The 16,272-nt window shown below is 36.7% G+C and overlaps 1 protein-coding gene across 1 annotated transcript in view; it reads left to right on the top strand.

Annotated features, from left to right (window-relative positions):
• LOC150101699 (cytochrome c oxidase subunit 7A, mitochondrial-like) overlaps window positions 1-16,272 on the top strand; it is a 42,847-nt gene that overhangs the window by 14,478 nt on the left and 12,097 nt on the right. Inside the window, exon 2 of the mRNA XM_090400860.1 lies at window positions 7,830-7,931. Within this exon, the coding sequence (XP_090256986.1) occupies window positions 7,830-7,931 (102 nt within the window). The remainder of the gene's footprint in view (window positions 1-7,829; window positions 7,932-16,272) is intronic.

Genomic DNA, 16,272 nt, shown 5'->3' with positions numbered 1-16,272 from the left:
AATGTTCCATTTACCCCATATAATTGTAGTGTTTTGAAAAGTTTATCTCTGGGTACTTTGCCATAAGCCTTTTCCAGATCTTCAAACCTTAAGTGCAGATCCTTCTCATATTCCCACGATTTCTCAACTATTTGCCTTAAAGTAAAAAATCTGATCTCGATAACTCTTCTATTTGGCCTGAACCCAGCTTGTTCTTCTCCAAGATTCTCTTCCTCAATCTTTCTCGTCTTTTCAAGTATCCTAGCATAAATCTTACCTGGAACACTTAGTAGAGAAATTCCTCTATAATTCTCGCATTGTTTTATTCCCTTTTGTATAGATGGTACTATGAGATCTTTACTCCAATCATTGGGAATTCGACCTTTTGACCAGGCCCTCTGAATTATGCAGTGTAGCCACTTCAAAACTTTATACCTCCTACTCCAGCTGGCTTTCTACTACATTTCAAGTTTTTGACAGCTTTCTCTATCACAAATATTGATATGTACTTCTTGCATTCCTCTTGAAAATTTTCTAGTATGATTCTGTCACTGCTTGGTTCATTTAACAGTCTTTCAAAGTAATTACTCCAGATATGTAGGATATCCTTATCTTCAGTTTTCATGTTACCTTTATCATCTTTGATTCCTTTGACAGTACTCTTTCCTCCATTTCTAATCTTCTTCAATAGCCTCCAGAACATTTTGCCATCTTCCTGATATTTATTTTCCACACACATCGGTGTACTTGACTCTTAGCTATTTACACATAGCTTAGCTCGCTTACATTTTTCTCTCTAATCTTTTAGGGCATTTTCTGACTTATTTGCTAAGAACCTTTTGGTATGCTTTCTTCTTTTCAAGAACTGCTTCTTTAATTTCTTGTGTCCATCATGGTGTTCTTATTTTTTTTATCCTTGCAGACAACTTCACCACATACCTCCCTAGCTGAATCAAACCATGCCGAGTTTGCTACTGAGATTCCAAAGCTTGGCTCTTGTTTTCAATTTGTTGCATTTTTTCTTCAATAATGTTTGTATAGTCGAGTCTACAATTTACTTGTAAAAGCTACTCAACTTTAATTCTTTTTAAAACTTTCTTACATACTGTTCTTTTCAGTGTGATATCCATTTTTATCATGTAAGGAAATCCATTTTTATTCTGCAATGTAAACTAAGTAATGGTCACTTCCAATTTCAAATGGAAATGTGAATGTCACACAAACATGAAAATGTGATGCGGGATTTGAAAGTTGAGTTGGTTAAGATGAGGCAAGAGATTAAATGGATGCAGAATGAAGTTAAGAGACTTTGAGATATGTATGGAAATACATATCTTATTAAAGGTGTGCTGGATGAGAAGATGCACGAGGTTTGTTTTCCGGGAGATAGAATGAGTAGAGTGACTGAGGCATTGGATATGAGAAGTAAGCGAACAAAAAGATTTGGTAATTGTAATAGGGAACAAATGACTTGACTTGGGACAAAAAACACATCAGATTGGATATGGATGGCTGAGTGGTTGGCACATCTGCTCTCCAGCCAAAAGGCTGTGGGTTCGAATCCCGCTGAGGGCATGGATGTTTGTGATTGTCTGTGAAAGTACTGGTGATGGACAGTAGATGGCGTTGACATAGAGGATGTAATTGGTGGATGAGGTTGAGTGGTGGAGACGGAGAGTTGTAGAGTTGGTGCCCTCCCTCAATGAGTCTTGGACTCCCTGGAGGTATCAAATAATAAAATCCTCTGTACACTCTTGTATCCTGAATGAGCCTCATGATATCACTATCAACAATGACATAGTCAATTGCAAAGGTGTAGCATGTTCTTATTGATGTGGTGTTCTTATTTCTTGTGTCTTCTCTCCATGTGAACTTTTACACATCTTTATTTTGAAACATGGTGTTAGCAATGACTAGTCCATGTCCTGCACAGATGTTCAGTAAATACTTACCATTATTATTAGCTTTGCCCTTTTCTCTAAATTTTCCCCAAACTTTCCAATATGCCTGGTGGGATTCATTCCCTACCCTGCTTGAGATCTCCAAGGACCACTTTATCCATTTTCTTTGTCACCTGCCTGTTCTAATGACTCCAAAAATTCCTTCACTTCTTCCTTTGAAGAACCTTCTGTGGGACCATAGGTACAAATAAGTTTCATTGTCCATGTCCCTATTTTGAAGTTTGCCCACATGACTCTACTTGAAACTGTCTTCCAATCAAGTTTATCTTCATGTTTGGGGTTGAATGCTATCGCTACTCCTTACTTTCCTTGATCATTATTGTCTGTAAATAATATCCTATTCTTAATATTTAGTAAGATCTCACCCACTTTTGCTTTCTTTATCTGTTATGCCAATTATGTTAATATGGTACTTTTTAGTTCTTCTGCAAGTTTGAATTCCTTTCCTTTAACACTCCTTATATCGATGATTCCTATCTTCAGTTCTTCTGATGTTGTTTATTCTTCTTCTAGATGTTGAATTGGAGCTTTTTTTCAGTAGCTGGCTTTTCACTATTTGCCCTGGTTCCCTGACGAAAACAGCAGGGGCCTTGTTTAACCTCCTCGCGATGTCCCAGCCAGCATGAAATCTCATGTTGTACTATCATATTCATTCATGGTTTATGCCAATAGAGAGTAGTTTGGTCAGCTAAGTCCCAAACTGCCAGCCTCCTAATTCATTCAGTACCCAGTCGATACCTATTAACGGGATGCACTACGTGAAGACCAGATCGATTTGAAAGCACCAGTTCTCGTCTGATCACTGAAGTTAAGCAAACTTGAGCCCAGTTAGTACTTGATGGGAACCCTGTGTGCTGCTGGCATTAATTATGGCTGGCCTGGTTGGCCAAGCGGTTATCGTGTCTGCTCTCCAACCAAGAGGCTGTGGATTCGAATCCCACCATGGGCATGGATGTTTGTGATTGTCCTACAGACTTTGTGTGGAAAGGGAATCTGCTACCGTATCACTAATTCTAGCAGAAGACATCATTGCCAAAACCATGTGAAGTACGCTGTCTACGGATGTCAAATGTGAAATTTTATATTACCCAGTAGATGCCTATTAACTGGATGTGTGGGTCAGGATTGGATATTAGGTCAGAAGCCCCAGTTGGTTCTCTGTATTCCTGACCCTCACATGACCCCCATTCAAAAGCTTTACTTTAAAAATGTTGAGTCCTTATTTTTCCTCTCCCCAAATATATTCTTTTTTTTTTACCATAATAAAATACTTTTTTTGAAAATGTCAAGGACAGCTGCGTTTCTTAGGGTTTTATTATAACTCCAAAATGAAATGGCTTACCGCAGCATCTGACAGAGATCTGAAATATTAATTTAATCAAAATGTAATATTTCAGATCCCTGTCAGATGATGTGGTAAGCATTTCATTTTGGATTATAATAAAACAGGTTGGTCTAAGTTTTCTTGTTATAGAAATTTTTTGGCTGTAGAATGTAATCCAGGAGATTTGATTTTTTATATTTTCTACTTTGCTGAACAAAGATTGTCACCATGATTTTATGCTGTCTGCTACCATTACTATAGCAAAGAGAAGAGTTGAAAACAGTAATTTTGGAGCAGAAATAATAAGTTTGTATAAATTGCTAATCTTTGCCAATAAAAAGCCAGAAGCCTTTTAAAAGAAAATTGGAAATAAGTCAGTTGAGATTTTTTTTTCATCAGTTGATATATCTAAAATATCAAAACAATTGAAACCGATTAAAAAAAAAATAGTGTCAAGGACTATTTTTTTTAGTCCTTGACACTATTTTGAGGAACAAACAGCCATGGCATCCTCCTTAATAAGATGTAGGACCTTCTTTTGTTGTGATGACTGTAGCAATCCTACAGGGCATACTTCCCACAAGTTTATGATAGTGATCAGTTGGAATTTTGGACCATTTTTCCTGCAGACATGTCATGAGGTAATGGACTATTGTGGTGGTGATGGATGTCCCTTGACCTTGCCTAATGCTCCAGTTCATCCCACAGATGTTCATTAGGATTGAGATCAGGGCTCTGTGGAAGCCAGTCAAGTGTGGTGATGTTCATGTCAACAAACCATGCAGTTGCATCAGCAGCAGTATTATTATTATTCAGGCCTCCATGGAGTCAAAAGGCTCATCGTGGGAGATCCTTCCTAAGAAACATAAAGTCTATCAAGGCTCATCAAGGGGAGGTCCCCCCCCCCGAGAAACACAAAGTCTATCATACCACTCCTTAAACTCATTGACCGTTCTTGCTCTCACCACTCCATCAGGCAATGCATTCCATGGTTCAACCACCCTTCATGCAAAGAAACCGCTCCTCACCCTCTTGCTCACAGTTTCCTTCCGTAACTTCCATGGCCCCTTGTCATCATATCACCTCTCCTTCTATCTGCCAAACTCTGCAGTCCACATTCCCTCAGCCAATCCTCATAACTAACATGGTACAATCCTGAAACCATCTTTGTTATCTGCTTTGTACCCTTTCCACAGTTAATTTATCCCTTTCAAATCCTGGGGACCAAATCTGAGAACAGTAGTCTAAGTGTGGTCTGTTCAGAGACTTATACAACAGAATGATAACCCTTTTATCTCTGCAGGTCAGTGTGCCCTTCTCATTATTGCAGCAATCCTCTGTGTTACCTTCACCACCCAAACCTGAAGACCTTACCTTTTGCTGCATTAAACCGACACCCCCCATTCATTTGCCTGTCTATCTAGCTTATTCAAATCCTCTTGCAGGGCTACCACATCTGCACTATTACTAATAATCCTTCCCAGCTTCGCATCATCTGCAAACAACTGAATATCCCCTTGCAATCCACTGGCAATGTCATTGATATAAAGATTAAACAATATACGTCCTAGTACTGAGCCCTGTGGGACTTCACGTAACTCTCTGCCTCCTTGAAACTGTCCCACCATACACAACTCTCTGATACCTATCGGACAGCCAATCCTGAATCCAGTTGACCAATCTGACATCCAGACCTATGTGCTGCAACTTAAATATCAGCTTATCATGTGGCACCCTGTCAAATGTTTTTGCTAAGTCTAAGAAAATGGCAGTATATGCCTTTCCCTCATCTAATGCTCTTGTAACTTTATTATAAAAGGCTAGCATATTGCTAAAACAAGAGGAGCGCCCCTTCACAAATCCATGTTGACAAATCCATTATGACATGGTTTACTTGCTGAAAGAGACAATGGTTAGCTCCGTAGAAACACCACAAGGTAGGAAGCATTGCATTGTCCAGAATGTTCATATACCTCTTGAAGTTCACTGTTTGTGGCACCACAGAGGTCTGAGGCCAAACCAGGAAAAATAGGACCATACCATCACACTGCTACCTCAGAATTTCATAGAGTTATGCACTCTGGTAAGAGATGTTCACTGGGCATCTGCTACACCCATCAATCACTCCTCGCCACAGCTTTCCAAGTTTCCACATCCCACTGTACCTGCTCTTTGCACCACTGAAGGCAATGCTGCATGTTGGTTTGGGTAATGTGGGGCTTTCATATTGCGGTCCTGCCATGGAAACCCATGTTGTGAGTCTCTGTTTTGAATGTTTTGTGCAGATTCCTGTTCCAGTCAATGTCCAGAACTCCACATTCAACTTAACAGCCGATAAACAGGCATATTATTCTTCATAGCACTCTACAGTCACGTTTGGTGAATCATCCACTGTGGATATTACTAGCATTTCACTCCCTGTACTTCCATCCTTTCATCTCAGTATGGTATCACTGATTGTTGACCTAGGATTACTAAGTTTTTCAAGAATTTGCCAAACAGATAGTCCTGGCATCCTATTACGATGCCTCTTTCAAATTCCATCATTTCCCTTCTCACAGCCATTTCACCCAGACATTGTTGCACTGACTTGGGAGCATCATATTCCAGGCCTATCTTTGGCAAGTTCTTGACAAACTGAGCCACCCCAGGTCTATAATCAGTGATACCATACTGAGATGGAAGGATGGAAGCACACAGTCAGGTGTAAGTACTACCCACAGTGGATGATCCGCCGAACATGACCACAGGGTGCTCTAAAGGATAATATGTAAAAAATGCCATCTAGCAAGGTTGTGCCATGTAACAATTTGTACTGGCTACAATCGTATCACTTGTTACATGACATGATGCACCTTGTTCATGGGATGTCTGTTGACTTCTTTCGAAGTAGTGTATTTGGTAGATATTTCAGTTCATGGACTGTCCCAGTCACTAATATCCTATTATATTATTTGTGATTCCCACTGTTCATTTATAAAATTAGCAAAGACTGCTCCATCTACTGTTTGATAATATTGGCTTGGCACACTGCAAAACAACACAGTTTGTTTATCAGTCTATAACCACATGTTGGATAGCATCTTGTCGTGATTTCAGTTGCAATTCTGAAGTTGGTGTTCAGAATCTGGAAAAAGTGTTGTTGGTTATAGTAAATGTGCACAATCAGGGAACTAGAGCCTTTTTTTTTGTATGTGTGTGTGTGGGGGGGGGGGTGCTGTTTTGAGAGTACGCAGATACCAGTGATACAGTTGTGTGTAAGAATGAGCAGAAAATTCCTAAGTTAGTACCACTGGTAATAAACCAGAATTGGATAGTTAGTATAAGGCATCAGGATAGTAGTGGGCTTAAGGGGCTTTATGTGCACTAAGGTCAAGAGCATTCAGAACAAGGGGAAGGAGATTTTGGCATTGGTCAGTTCATCCTGGTCAAAGGCTATTTCTCATTAATGAGACATCTTTGACAGAAGATGATAAAATTAGTGGGATAGACTGTGAAGCATATGGTCTTTTCAGGGAGTATAGAGAGAAAAGAATGGGGGGAATTATGATAGCTGATGAACTGTAACCAAAGAGAGTAGGAGTTCAACTGCAAGCCAGTGAAATAGCAAATCTGAAGCCATCTAGTATGAGATAGTGGCCAGTAAAACAAAATATACAGTTGGTCACTTCTGTAGACCAGGTGATGTAAAGGATATCACATGGTCTTGACCTGGAAAGTGCCAAATGTGTGGAATTATAGGGCTGGCAATTATGCAAACGTATGATCACAATTTATTTTAATGATATTATAATACCAAACCAAGTAAATTATAAAAAATATATATATTTATTAACTGGAAGCATCATCTTCAGAGCACATTACATGTTACAATTAACACACGACAATGAGTAAGTATAATGAACAAAAGATCTAAAGTTCTAATTTGACCCCCTCTGATGTTGTAAAAAAGAAATATTACAGCTATGTAGGAGTCAATCTTAGATAAGTCTCCCAAATTTTTGGCAAATTAATGCAACCATACTTGTTCAGGGGAGAAGAATGCTTCATATCTATGGCTTACTCTAAAAATAATCTTTCTAACTTGTAATGGCTTTCTTCCATGTAATCCTGTGTGAAGGGGGTATCTAACACATGCTCTGCTAATCAAGACTTGCCATAATAATGGTAGTGAATGTATGTTTTTTTTGCTATTGATCCAAGAAAAAAAAAGTCTAAATTATTAAAAAAAAGCGACTTCTTGGGTGAAAGAAATCATTCATGTTAAACACCTCATATTTCTTAGGTACCTTGGCTTGATGGGATCTCCCTTGATCATGGAATCCTTTGACAATATTTACAATATTGTGAATATTGTCTAAGGACTCCATGGAGTCGTCCATAATAATAATAAAAACTGCTCGTGCTCTGCATTGCATGCTCATGCTTCATTATTTATTACAGTACAGTGAAGTAATTCTATAATTCATATAATGTATTTCACTATAAATAAAGTAAAATTAGTTTTAAAAATATATGAAAACTTTTTTGTAATATAAAAATGTTTTTTGTGATATATTTTCTAGAGTGCTTTGTCACATTTTCAAAAGTATCATAAGGTGTTACTTGCAAAACGAACTTTAGCTCGTTCAGCAGCAGATATTAAGAAATTTCAGCACTTATTTCAGGTAGTGTACATTTTTTTCTAAAGTGATAATTTGGAATATTTTTTTCTATATATTCAGATTAACTACCGAAGAATGATTGCATACTCTTATATTTCATTAGGTACATTACACTCGACTATTACTATAGCAAACTTGTAGAAATAAAAGAAGTGGTTTATTATAGTGTACTTCTTTTAACATAGCATTGCACCAAAGGAGCTTTATCAGAAATTTTCTCTAATTTGTTATAGTAATATTTGGTGTAGTGAGGGTCAACTGTATTATTGTTGGTTCTCCATGGCATTCTATACCCATTGTTTGTTGTTTGAGGTCCTCTCTAGCATTACATTCAACTTGCCTACAGTCTTCCATTGTGTATGTGTGGGAAGTCCTTATTTCTTTAATTATTCACTCAACATTAGGAAGTGTTCTTTCTCCTTTTAGCCTCTGAAAATTTATCTACTTCATGTTCCTCTCGTTAACTTTTCCTTTCAATGTTTATAAACATCCTCAAACTCTTGACAAAATTGCCAAATTTTTATAAACATACACTATGTGATAGTTCTTTGAATATTCCAAATTTGTTGCAGTTAGCATGATGGATCTTGTGAAATGCTGAAATATTAACAATCAAAAATTCAACCCTGATTAGTGTCAAACTAGTGTAAATATGAGGTATGTTTGTTTGGTCATAATGCATAATGTTTCATTACAACAGTTTTCATTCTTATGTTTAAGATTTATTTATGAACGACTTTTTCCATCATTTTTCACAATGATTTGAAATTATTTGAATCACTATCTGTCTGGGCAGATTATGAAATTAATATCTCCTTATTATTACTCAAAATTGTCTGTAATGCAAATATTTTCATAAATGATCTCACTATACATGAATTCCATCACAAAAGCATTATGATTATATATTGTTACACCTGATATCTTGAGAATATAATATTCTCAGTTATCATGGTATAACATGAAAAATAAATAACATAAATAAAAACCCCTGCATAAAAGGAATAATTTAATTAATAAAATATTCTTGCATCCAGTATAAATTGAGTAAAATGTAAAGGTCTATTGTTTAGTTAAGATAACAAAAGAAAACAATGTATTAAGATGTATTATGACTAAACAAGCAATTTGTATTAAATAAGTAGCTAACTAAGAATTAATATAGTAATGCGATTAAGAATGAAAGAGTTAAGTACATAAGTATAAAAGAATGAGTCATGAAATACGCTATGTAAGAGGCTACAGATTAAGCATTAAGTAGAATTCTAAGAAAAGGTTTAAAAGGGGGTTAAGATAGAGGCTAACAAGAGAAATAACGGAATATCGCTTAGGGCCTATACCCGGATAGAAACTTCGTTACGAGTTGCCGATCAAAATGACGTATGGCGGCAAAATGCTACCCAATTGGTAGACAGACGGAAAACAAGTAGGAGGCAGGAAAAAGAAGTAAGAAAGGGTGCCGTTAGGGGAGCAGCTATAAAAGGGTTGGTAACCCCCCCCCCCCCCTCAAGGCTTTTTCAAGGAGTAGGCTCTTTTGGTTTTTTGGGGAGGACGTTTAGATAGTCAAGGAGGCTTGAGGCCTTTTTGCCTTTTGCCAGGGGAGAAGAAACGTTTGGATAGTCGCGGTGGTGTGAGTTTGGTTTTCTAGTGGATTTCACGGTGTTCCTGAGTGGAGAGATATGGCTTATATCCTCATGCCACAACAAGGAATCGAAGGTGAGCGGGAAAGCTGTTCCCGTATTCCTATGTAGAAAGCGAAATATACCATAGAGTCATAGGAAACTGTGAAGATGTCGATGTCCTCGTTTTGGGTAGTACAGCCGACCGCGCAGATGTTTATATAGCCCTGAATTGCAAGAAGTTATGCAAGCAAGTTCGTTCAGTAGAAGGTAAAGGCCCGTAAGTGAAGCTAAAGAAAGGTATTGTGAAATTTGTCTTATGTTAACTAGAAGTTGTTTGTGATAGGTACCATTGTCATAATACAGAACTGTTAAAGTGATTAGGGAGAAATTATAATAGGACTTTAGAATTTGATAGAGAGTGTTAAAAGTAAGCTAGCTAGTGTTGATATTTTGTGAATAATTAATTGTCCTAAGAATCTTGAGTGCCTACTATATTGTAAAAGGAAAGTTAATGACATAGTTCTGTGTTAATGAAGTAAATGGTTTTGTTAATATTGAGTTTGATTAGTGTGAATTGAGTAATCAAGTAGCCTGAGGAATTTGAATGCCTAGTGTGATGTGTAGAGAATCGGACTTGTCATAAGTATGTGCTAGAGTAGTTAATGATTTTGTTAGTGTACTTGAAGTTGAATAATCTAATAGTGTGTGGTAATCTAATTTGTCCATGTTAAGTGAATTCATGTTTTGTATGAAATTTTGTGGCGGCATGATCGTAGTAACTTTTGTCGAATCATAGCCCATCTACTTGTATTAAGCTAATTTTAGTGTGTAAGTAATTTAGTTGAGTATTTTGATATGTACCATGTTTAGAGAAATAATAAACCTTTTGTTTAATGATAAAAAAGTTGTCTGATATCGCTAATCCAATGCACCGCTTAGAAACATTCGAGCCTAATCACGCGGGGAATTAATGTTAAGAAACGGGAAGTTTAAGGAATTAATGTTGAGTAACAAGAAATAGTGTCACGACTGCAATAGTTACACTTTCAGATATTTGAGTTCCTTTTCTCTGTTTATGTATAAAATATCTTAAACTAAATATCCCATAGGGCGCAGTTAAAATACAAATACTAGGGATACTACGGGGAACAATAACTCAGATATTAGTAGGAAATTTGGTGATGTCTTGAAAGTAGAAGTTAGAAGAATATAGACGAAGGCAATTTGTAAGACAAACAAAATCGTAAGATAGGGACATAACAATATGATCATATCTTTACGTGTTTATAAATTCTTCATAAGTAAGGTCTCAAATAAAACTGGAGCAAAGTCTGGATTATTGAATGGATGTGGCATGATATTCGAATTCCACTTGTAAATTTCAGTCTGGTTGTTATTGCATCGAAAGAGATTTGGATCTTGTCTTTTAAAATAGGAGTGTAGGAAGCATTGCATTTTCCAGATTGGGTTGCACATGCATTGGCGTTCAACCTTCCAACCATTATGGCTAACAGTCTGAGGCCATACCATCTTTGAAAAATGAGGCGGGCTGTTTGCACTAGCTGGCCTATTCAAAATGTCAGCAAGTGTTGAGTCAAGAATAGTTCATTTCTCTTGAAAGCAGCCTTAATCCATCTAAATTTTTTTTTCCTGTCCTCTCTGGTGGCTGGCCAGCCAGCCAGCAGCATTGATGAATCTATTCATCAACTGCTCTATGATTTTCATTACTTGCCATGTTGACATTGTTTGATATCAGTACTTTCTGCACAACACAGAATGGTTTGGAATAATTTTTGATGAATTTCCAGAGGCTTTTTTTTCTTCTCTTAATTTGACTAAGAACCAGTCATGATTTCTGGTCAAATTAAGAATGCATTGATTATTATGCTCTTGTTGCATGTGCATATCAGTTGGACAGTTCATTGTTAAAAACTTGCAAACGAAAGAAAAAAAAAATTATAAAAAAAAGTCAAATTTTACAGTGAAAAAACACATTACATACAATATTTTGAATTTTGTAAGTCTATATGTATCACTTTTTATTTTGCCTGATAAAAGAAAAAGCTTTTTCTCAACAATATTCTGCAACTTATTGCCTATCAATTAAGAACCTTGCTTTGCTTTCTCCATTTGGCAACAGAATGATCATGTTCTTTATTGTGTAATGTAGAGTTCTTTCTACAGTCTTCCTTAGAAGATGCTGTATTTTCTTATTAGCCTTCCAAATTTTATATCATTAGCACTAGCTGAATATTATTACAGTTTACAAGGGAATGACAGATATAGTCAACTCTCACGATAACAGATGCACTATACTGAATTCACTCACTATAGTGGGGACCAGAGAAATAGTATATTTTAGCATAAGATTCACTATGGTGAATTTAGGCAGAGGAAAAGATTGATTCCCCCTACATGCACACACTATTCTCAAGGAAGCAAAAGAAATCACATTAATTCATAATTGATGACATAACAAAAGGATTGGCAGGAACCATGCATAAAGCACACAGACTGCAATATAAAGTACAAATGCAGACAATGGGAGAAATGAAAGAACTAGAAGAGTATGAAATTATAAAAATAAACTAACTTTAAGATTTGATTTTCAAATGTTATCTCCAATAATGTCACTTATTTGAGTATTTTATAATGAGATAAAGGTGTATACTGTACTACTGAAATCAAAAGCACTGGTACCTAGTAGTGGAACTTCATCAGTCAACTTTATAATTGATCACCTCCAATTAAAAAGAGGAAGGGAGAGGGAGGCAGCTAGCTATCTTGCATTAGTCAATCTTAAAGCAGAATCCGGTGTGGAAAAGCTTCCTAATTGGACAGGGACCAAATAATGGAGATTAGGAAGCTGACTTCTTCACACAAGCTGCATCAACCACTTTCTCCCTTCCTTTAGGCTGACTAATGATGGCTTGCCCTTCATCACCTGTATCCCTTCTCTTTTTGTAATTGATGGTAAAATCATATAAAGCTGACTGCCTAAGTTTTCAGCTTATTTTTGATTTTAATGAAGGCTGCATTCACACATATATGAAGATTTCTGGAAAATGACATTTTCAAAATGTTACATTATCTTAGATTAAACATTAATTCTGTATTTTCATTTTTATAACTTCATACTCTTATAATGCTCTTCTTTATGTCTCTCATTATTTCTGTACATTTCTATTTTCATGTTGTCATTTTGTGTAAGCAATCCCTCGATTAGTGCGCCTAATGCTTTCTTTAAAACAGGCGCACTAATCAAAAACACTAATCGAATACAATAACCTATGGGAAAATGTATAATTTGTTCCTCAAATTTCTTTTTTGAACCTTAATTTTTTTATAAAAGAATTAAGGTATATGTCTCAGGGCCTAATTAAAGGAAAACCATGAAGCTGAAAGACAATAAAACATATTCTGAATATAAATTTAATTATTCTGCTTCTTAACAAAGAATTGAGCTAACGTGATTTGGCGGTTTTTTTTTTTTTAATTTTTTTTTTTTTTTTTTTTTTATGCAATCAACAGTATGGCACTATTTCCTCTTCTACTCTTCTGCAAATTTTACTGCTTCTCTCTTCATCAGGGTCAGCCTGTAATCATTGCTGCTTAAAAACTTTGATTGTACGAAAAATATTTTCAAATTCTTTCTGTGAAATCTCTTTTGACTGACTTATCAGTGGTTAAATTTTCTTCATATTCTTTGGGATCTTCCTGCTGTGCATCTAAATTTAGCAGGTCGGAATCACTCAATTCTTCAGAATGAGATTTAATTAACTCTTGGACGTTATCATTGAAGGGGAGAAAGAAACGAAGGACATACGAATTGCTGGCCAACACGCAAAATCACTTGCTTTATGGATAAAATTTCCCAACTGTTATACAAGCAAAATAGTTACCTCTTTAAAAACTACAATGATCATAAAAGAGAAATTAATTTTCCAACTTGTAATAATAAACAAATCATTCCAGAAGACGGATTGATTACCTTATTATCTTGGCTGATTTGCCTGTATGCAGGATGAAAAACTGAAGTTTCTGGAGGAAGAAAACCCTTCTACTTGTATATGAGATCATCTGCCTTACCTTCAGTTGACAAAGCCCATATAAAAATTCCTCTCATCATGATAAGAATTGAACTCTGGTCTTTTCCAGTTGAAAGGTGCAATGTCCTGTTGTTCTTCCAATTGTGCTATGGAGGCTGTATATTAAACCTTTCACTATAATGAAATATTCCTTTGGTACTTTAAATTTTACTATACTGAGAGTAATGGATTTATACTTAATACATAGGGAGATCTTAACTAATTTTGAGAAATAAGAATTATTTTAAAATAAAAATGCTAAATAAACATGTAATATATTGCAATTACAGCATGAATTATGGCAAAAGTATGTTCTAATTACCTATACAGCAAGTACCTTGCAACATACTTCTTCACCCCACCCCTCCTTGTTGGCACCTCCGAGTGATGGTACTGCTCCTTTTTGTTCTCTTTTTTCATTGCTTTTCTTCTCCTATTCTTCATGCTATTTCTCCTGACTTTTTTTTTATCATCCTCTCTTCCAGATCACTATCTTGCAGCATACTTCTTCACCCCACCCCTCCTTGTGGGGACCTCTGAGAGATGGTACATAGCTCAGAAGCCCTGAAGCCTCAGGGCTTCAGGGCCTCAGAAGCCTCTCTTTTTTCATTGCTTTTCTTCTCATATTTTCACTATTTCTCCTGACTTTTTTTACCATCCTTTCTTCCAGATCACTATTCGCTGGGCCCTGCTGCTGTGTAGTGCAGCCTGTGAACATCCAGAAAGGGGAATTTTGGTACTCCTGCATGACTTTGCAAGAGTACCAATGCTTCAGCCAGATGAGCAGTCCTGATGGCCTGCCCAGGATCAATCAGTTTGTTCGTAAGGACAGAACTTGAGATGGTCCTGTTTGTGGTGGAGTAGCTATCCTAGATGGAAAGGAGTACAAGGGTTGTCTGAAAAGTTTTCAACCTCGACCACACATGGCAACACCATCGGCAAGATTTTTTTTTTCTAAGTTGGTATATCTGTCATAAGCATCCATGTGAAACTGCAAGTCATTCTATCAAGTAGTTTGTTTTATACAGCTGTCTGAAGCAAAAGTGTTGCCTGTATCCCTTGAAATGGATAAAATTGAGTATCGTGGGTTATAAAATTCTTTGTAAAAGAAGGTTTAATGCCTAAAGAAATTCATTCGAAGTTCATAAAAGTTTATGGGCACTCTTCTACTTCATTTTCAACAATTAAGAAATGGGCTGCTGAGTTTAAACGTGGCCGTACCAGCCTTGAAGATGATTCACATGAAGGACGTCCAGGAAAGTTAATAACCAGAAATCATCGATCAAAGTGCACGATATAGTATTGGATGACTGGCGAGTCAAAGTACATGAAATTGCTGAGACTATAAGCATTTCAAAAGTACGTGTAGGATATATTTTGCATGAAGAGTTGCAAATAAAAAAGCTTTGCCGCAAGATGGGTGCTGTGCTCTGCTCACAGCAGATCAATAACGTACTTGCATGAAAATCTCTGAAAAGTGCTTGGAGCATTTTAACAAGAATAAAACTGATTTTGTGTGTCGATTTATTACTATGGATGAGACTTGGATTCACCATTACACACCAGAATCCAAACAGCAGTAAAAACAGTGGACAGAAGCCGGTTGTTCAACACCAAAGAAGACATCAGCAGGAAAGGTCATGGCATCGGTGTTTTGGGATACTAATGGCATTTTGTTTATTAATTATTTTGAAAAGGGTAAAACAATAACTGGGGAATATTATTCCGATCTTTTAACCAGACTAGATGAAAAAATTTGTGAGAAAAGACCCGGTTTGCAGAAGAAAAAAATCGTCTTTCATCAGGACGATGCACCTGCCCATAAAAGTGTTTTGGAAATGAAAAAATTAAGAGATCTGCACTGTGAATTGTTGGAACATCCACCCTGTTCCCCAGATTGGCTCCCTCTGACTTCTGTTTCTTCCCAAAACTAAAATTCTTCCTTGCTGGTCAGTGTTTTTCTTTGAATCAAGAGGTGATTGCAGCTGTAGAGGGGTATTTTGCAGATCTTACTGAGGACCACTACAGGGACGGGGTAATGCCGCTGGAGCATCACAGGAATAAATGTATTAGTCTTAAAGGAGATTATGTTGAAAAATAAAAATAATTTTGCAATTATAAATTCGTTTTTTCATTGTTAGGCCAAAAACTTCTCAGACCACTCTCGTACATCATACTCCTTTCCATCATAGTACTGGTCTGCAAGCAGCAGCAGTTCTCCTATCCGTGAGATTACTTATTACAGTATTACTTATTATAATCTTTACCACCGAGTTATGAGTTAAACGAGATTGCAACTTGATAATGTTATATAGCAACTGCATCTGTCTGTGCTTCTCATGTGTGACTGTAATTGACACAACACTCTCTGGGTTGTGTCAACATGAACGGATGTGGTCGTATCATTGAGTGAATGCTCAACAATTTTGACTCTTCTAGAGTCAATAGCTTTTTCTATATGCTTGTCTGCACATATTCGCTCTGGAATATGAGCAGTCTTACAAGTGGGAACTGCCCTCTCCTATAACCAAGAAGGGAGTCCTTCGAGGCTCTGTGTTAAGTGTCATGCTTTTTGCAATCAGGGTTAACGCAATAATAGAACAACTTCCTTCATCAGTAAGTAATGCCCTATAT

The sequence above is a fragment of the Typopeltis vanoorti genome, chromosome 11 (assembly GCF_054136105.1).
Source record: "Typopeltis vanoorti isolate ZY-2024b chromosome 11, IOZ_Tvanoo_1.0, whole genome shotgun sequence".
Lineage (NCBI taxonomy): Eukaryota > Metazoa > Arthropoda > Arachnida > Uropygi > Thelyphonidae > Typopeltis > Typopeltis vanoorti.
This window is presented reverse-complemented; position numbering and strand designations above follow the sequence as displayed.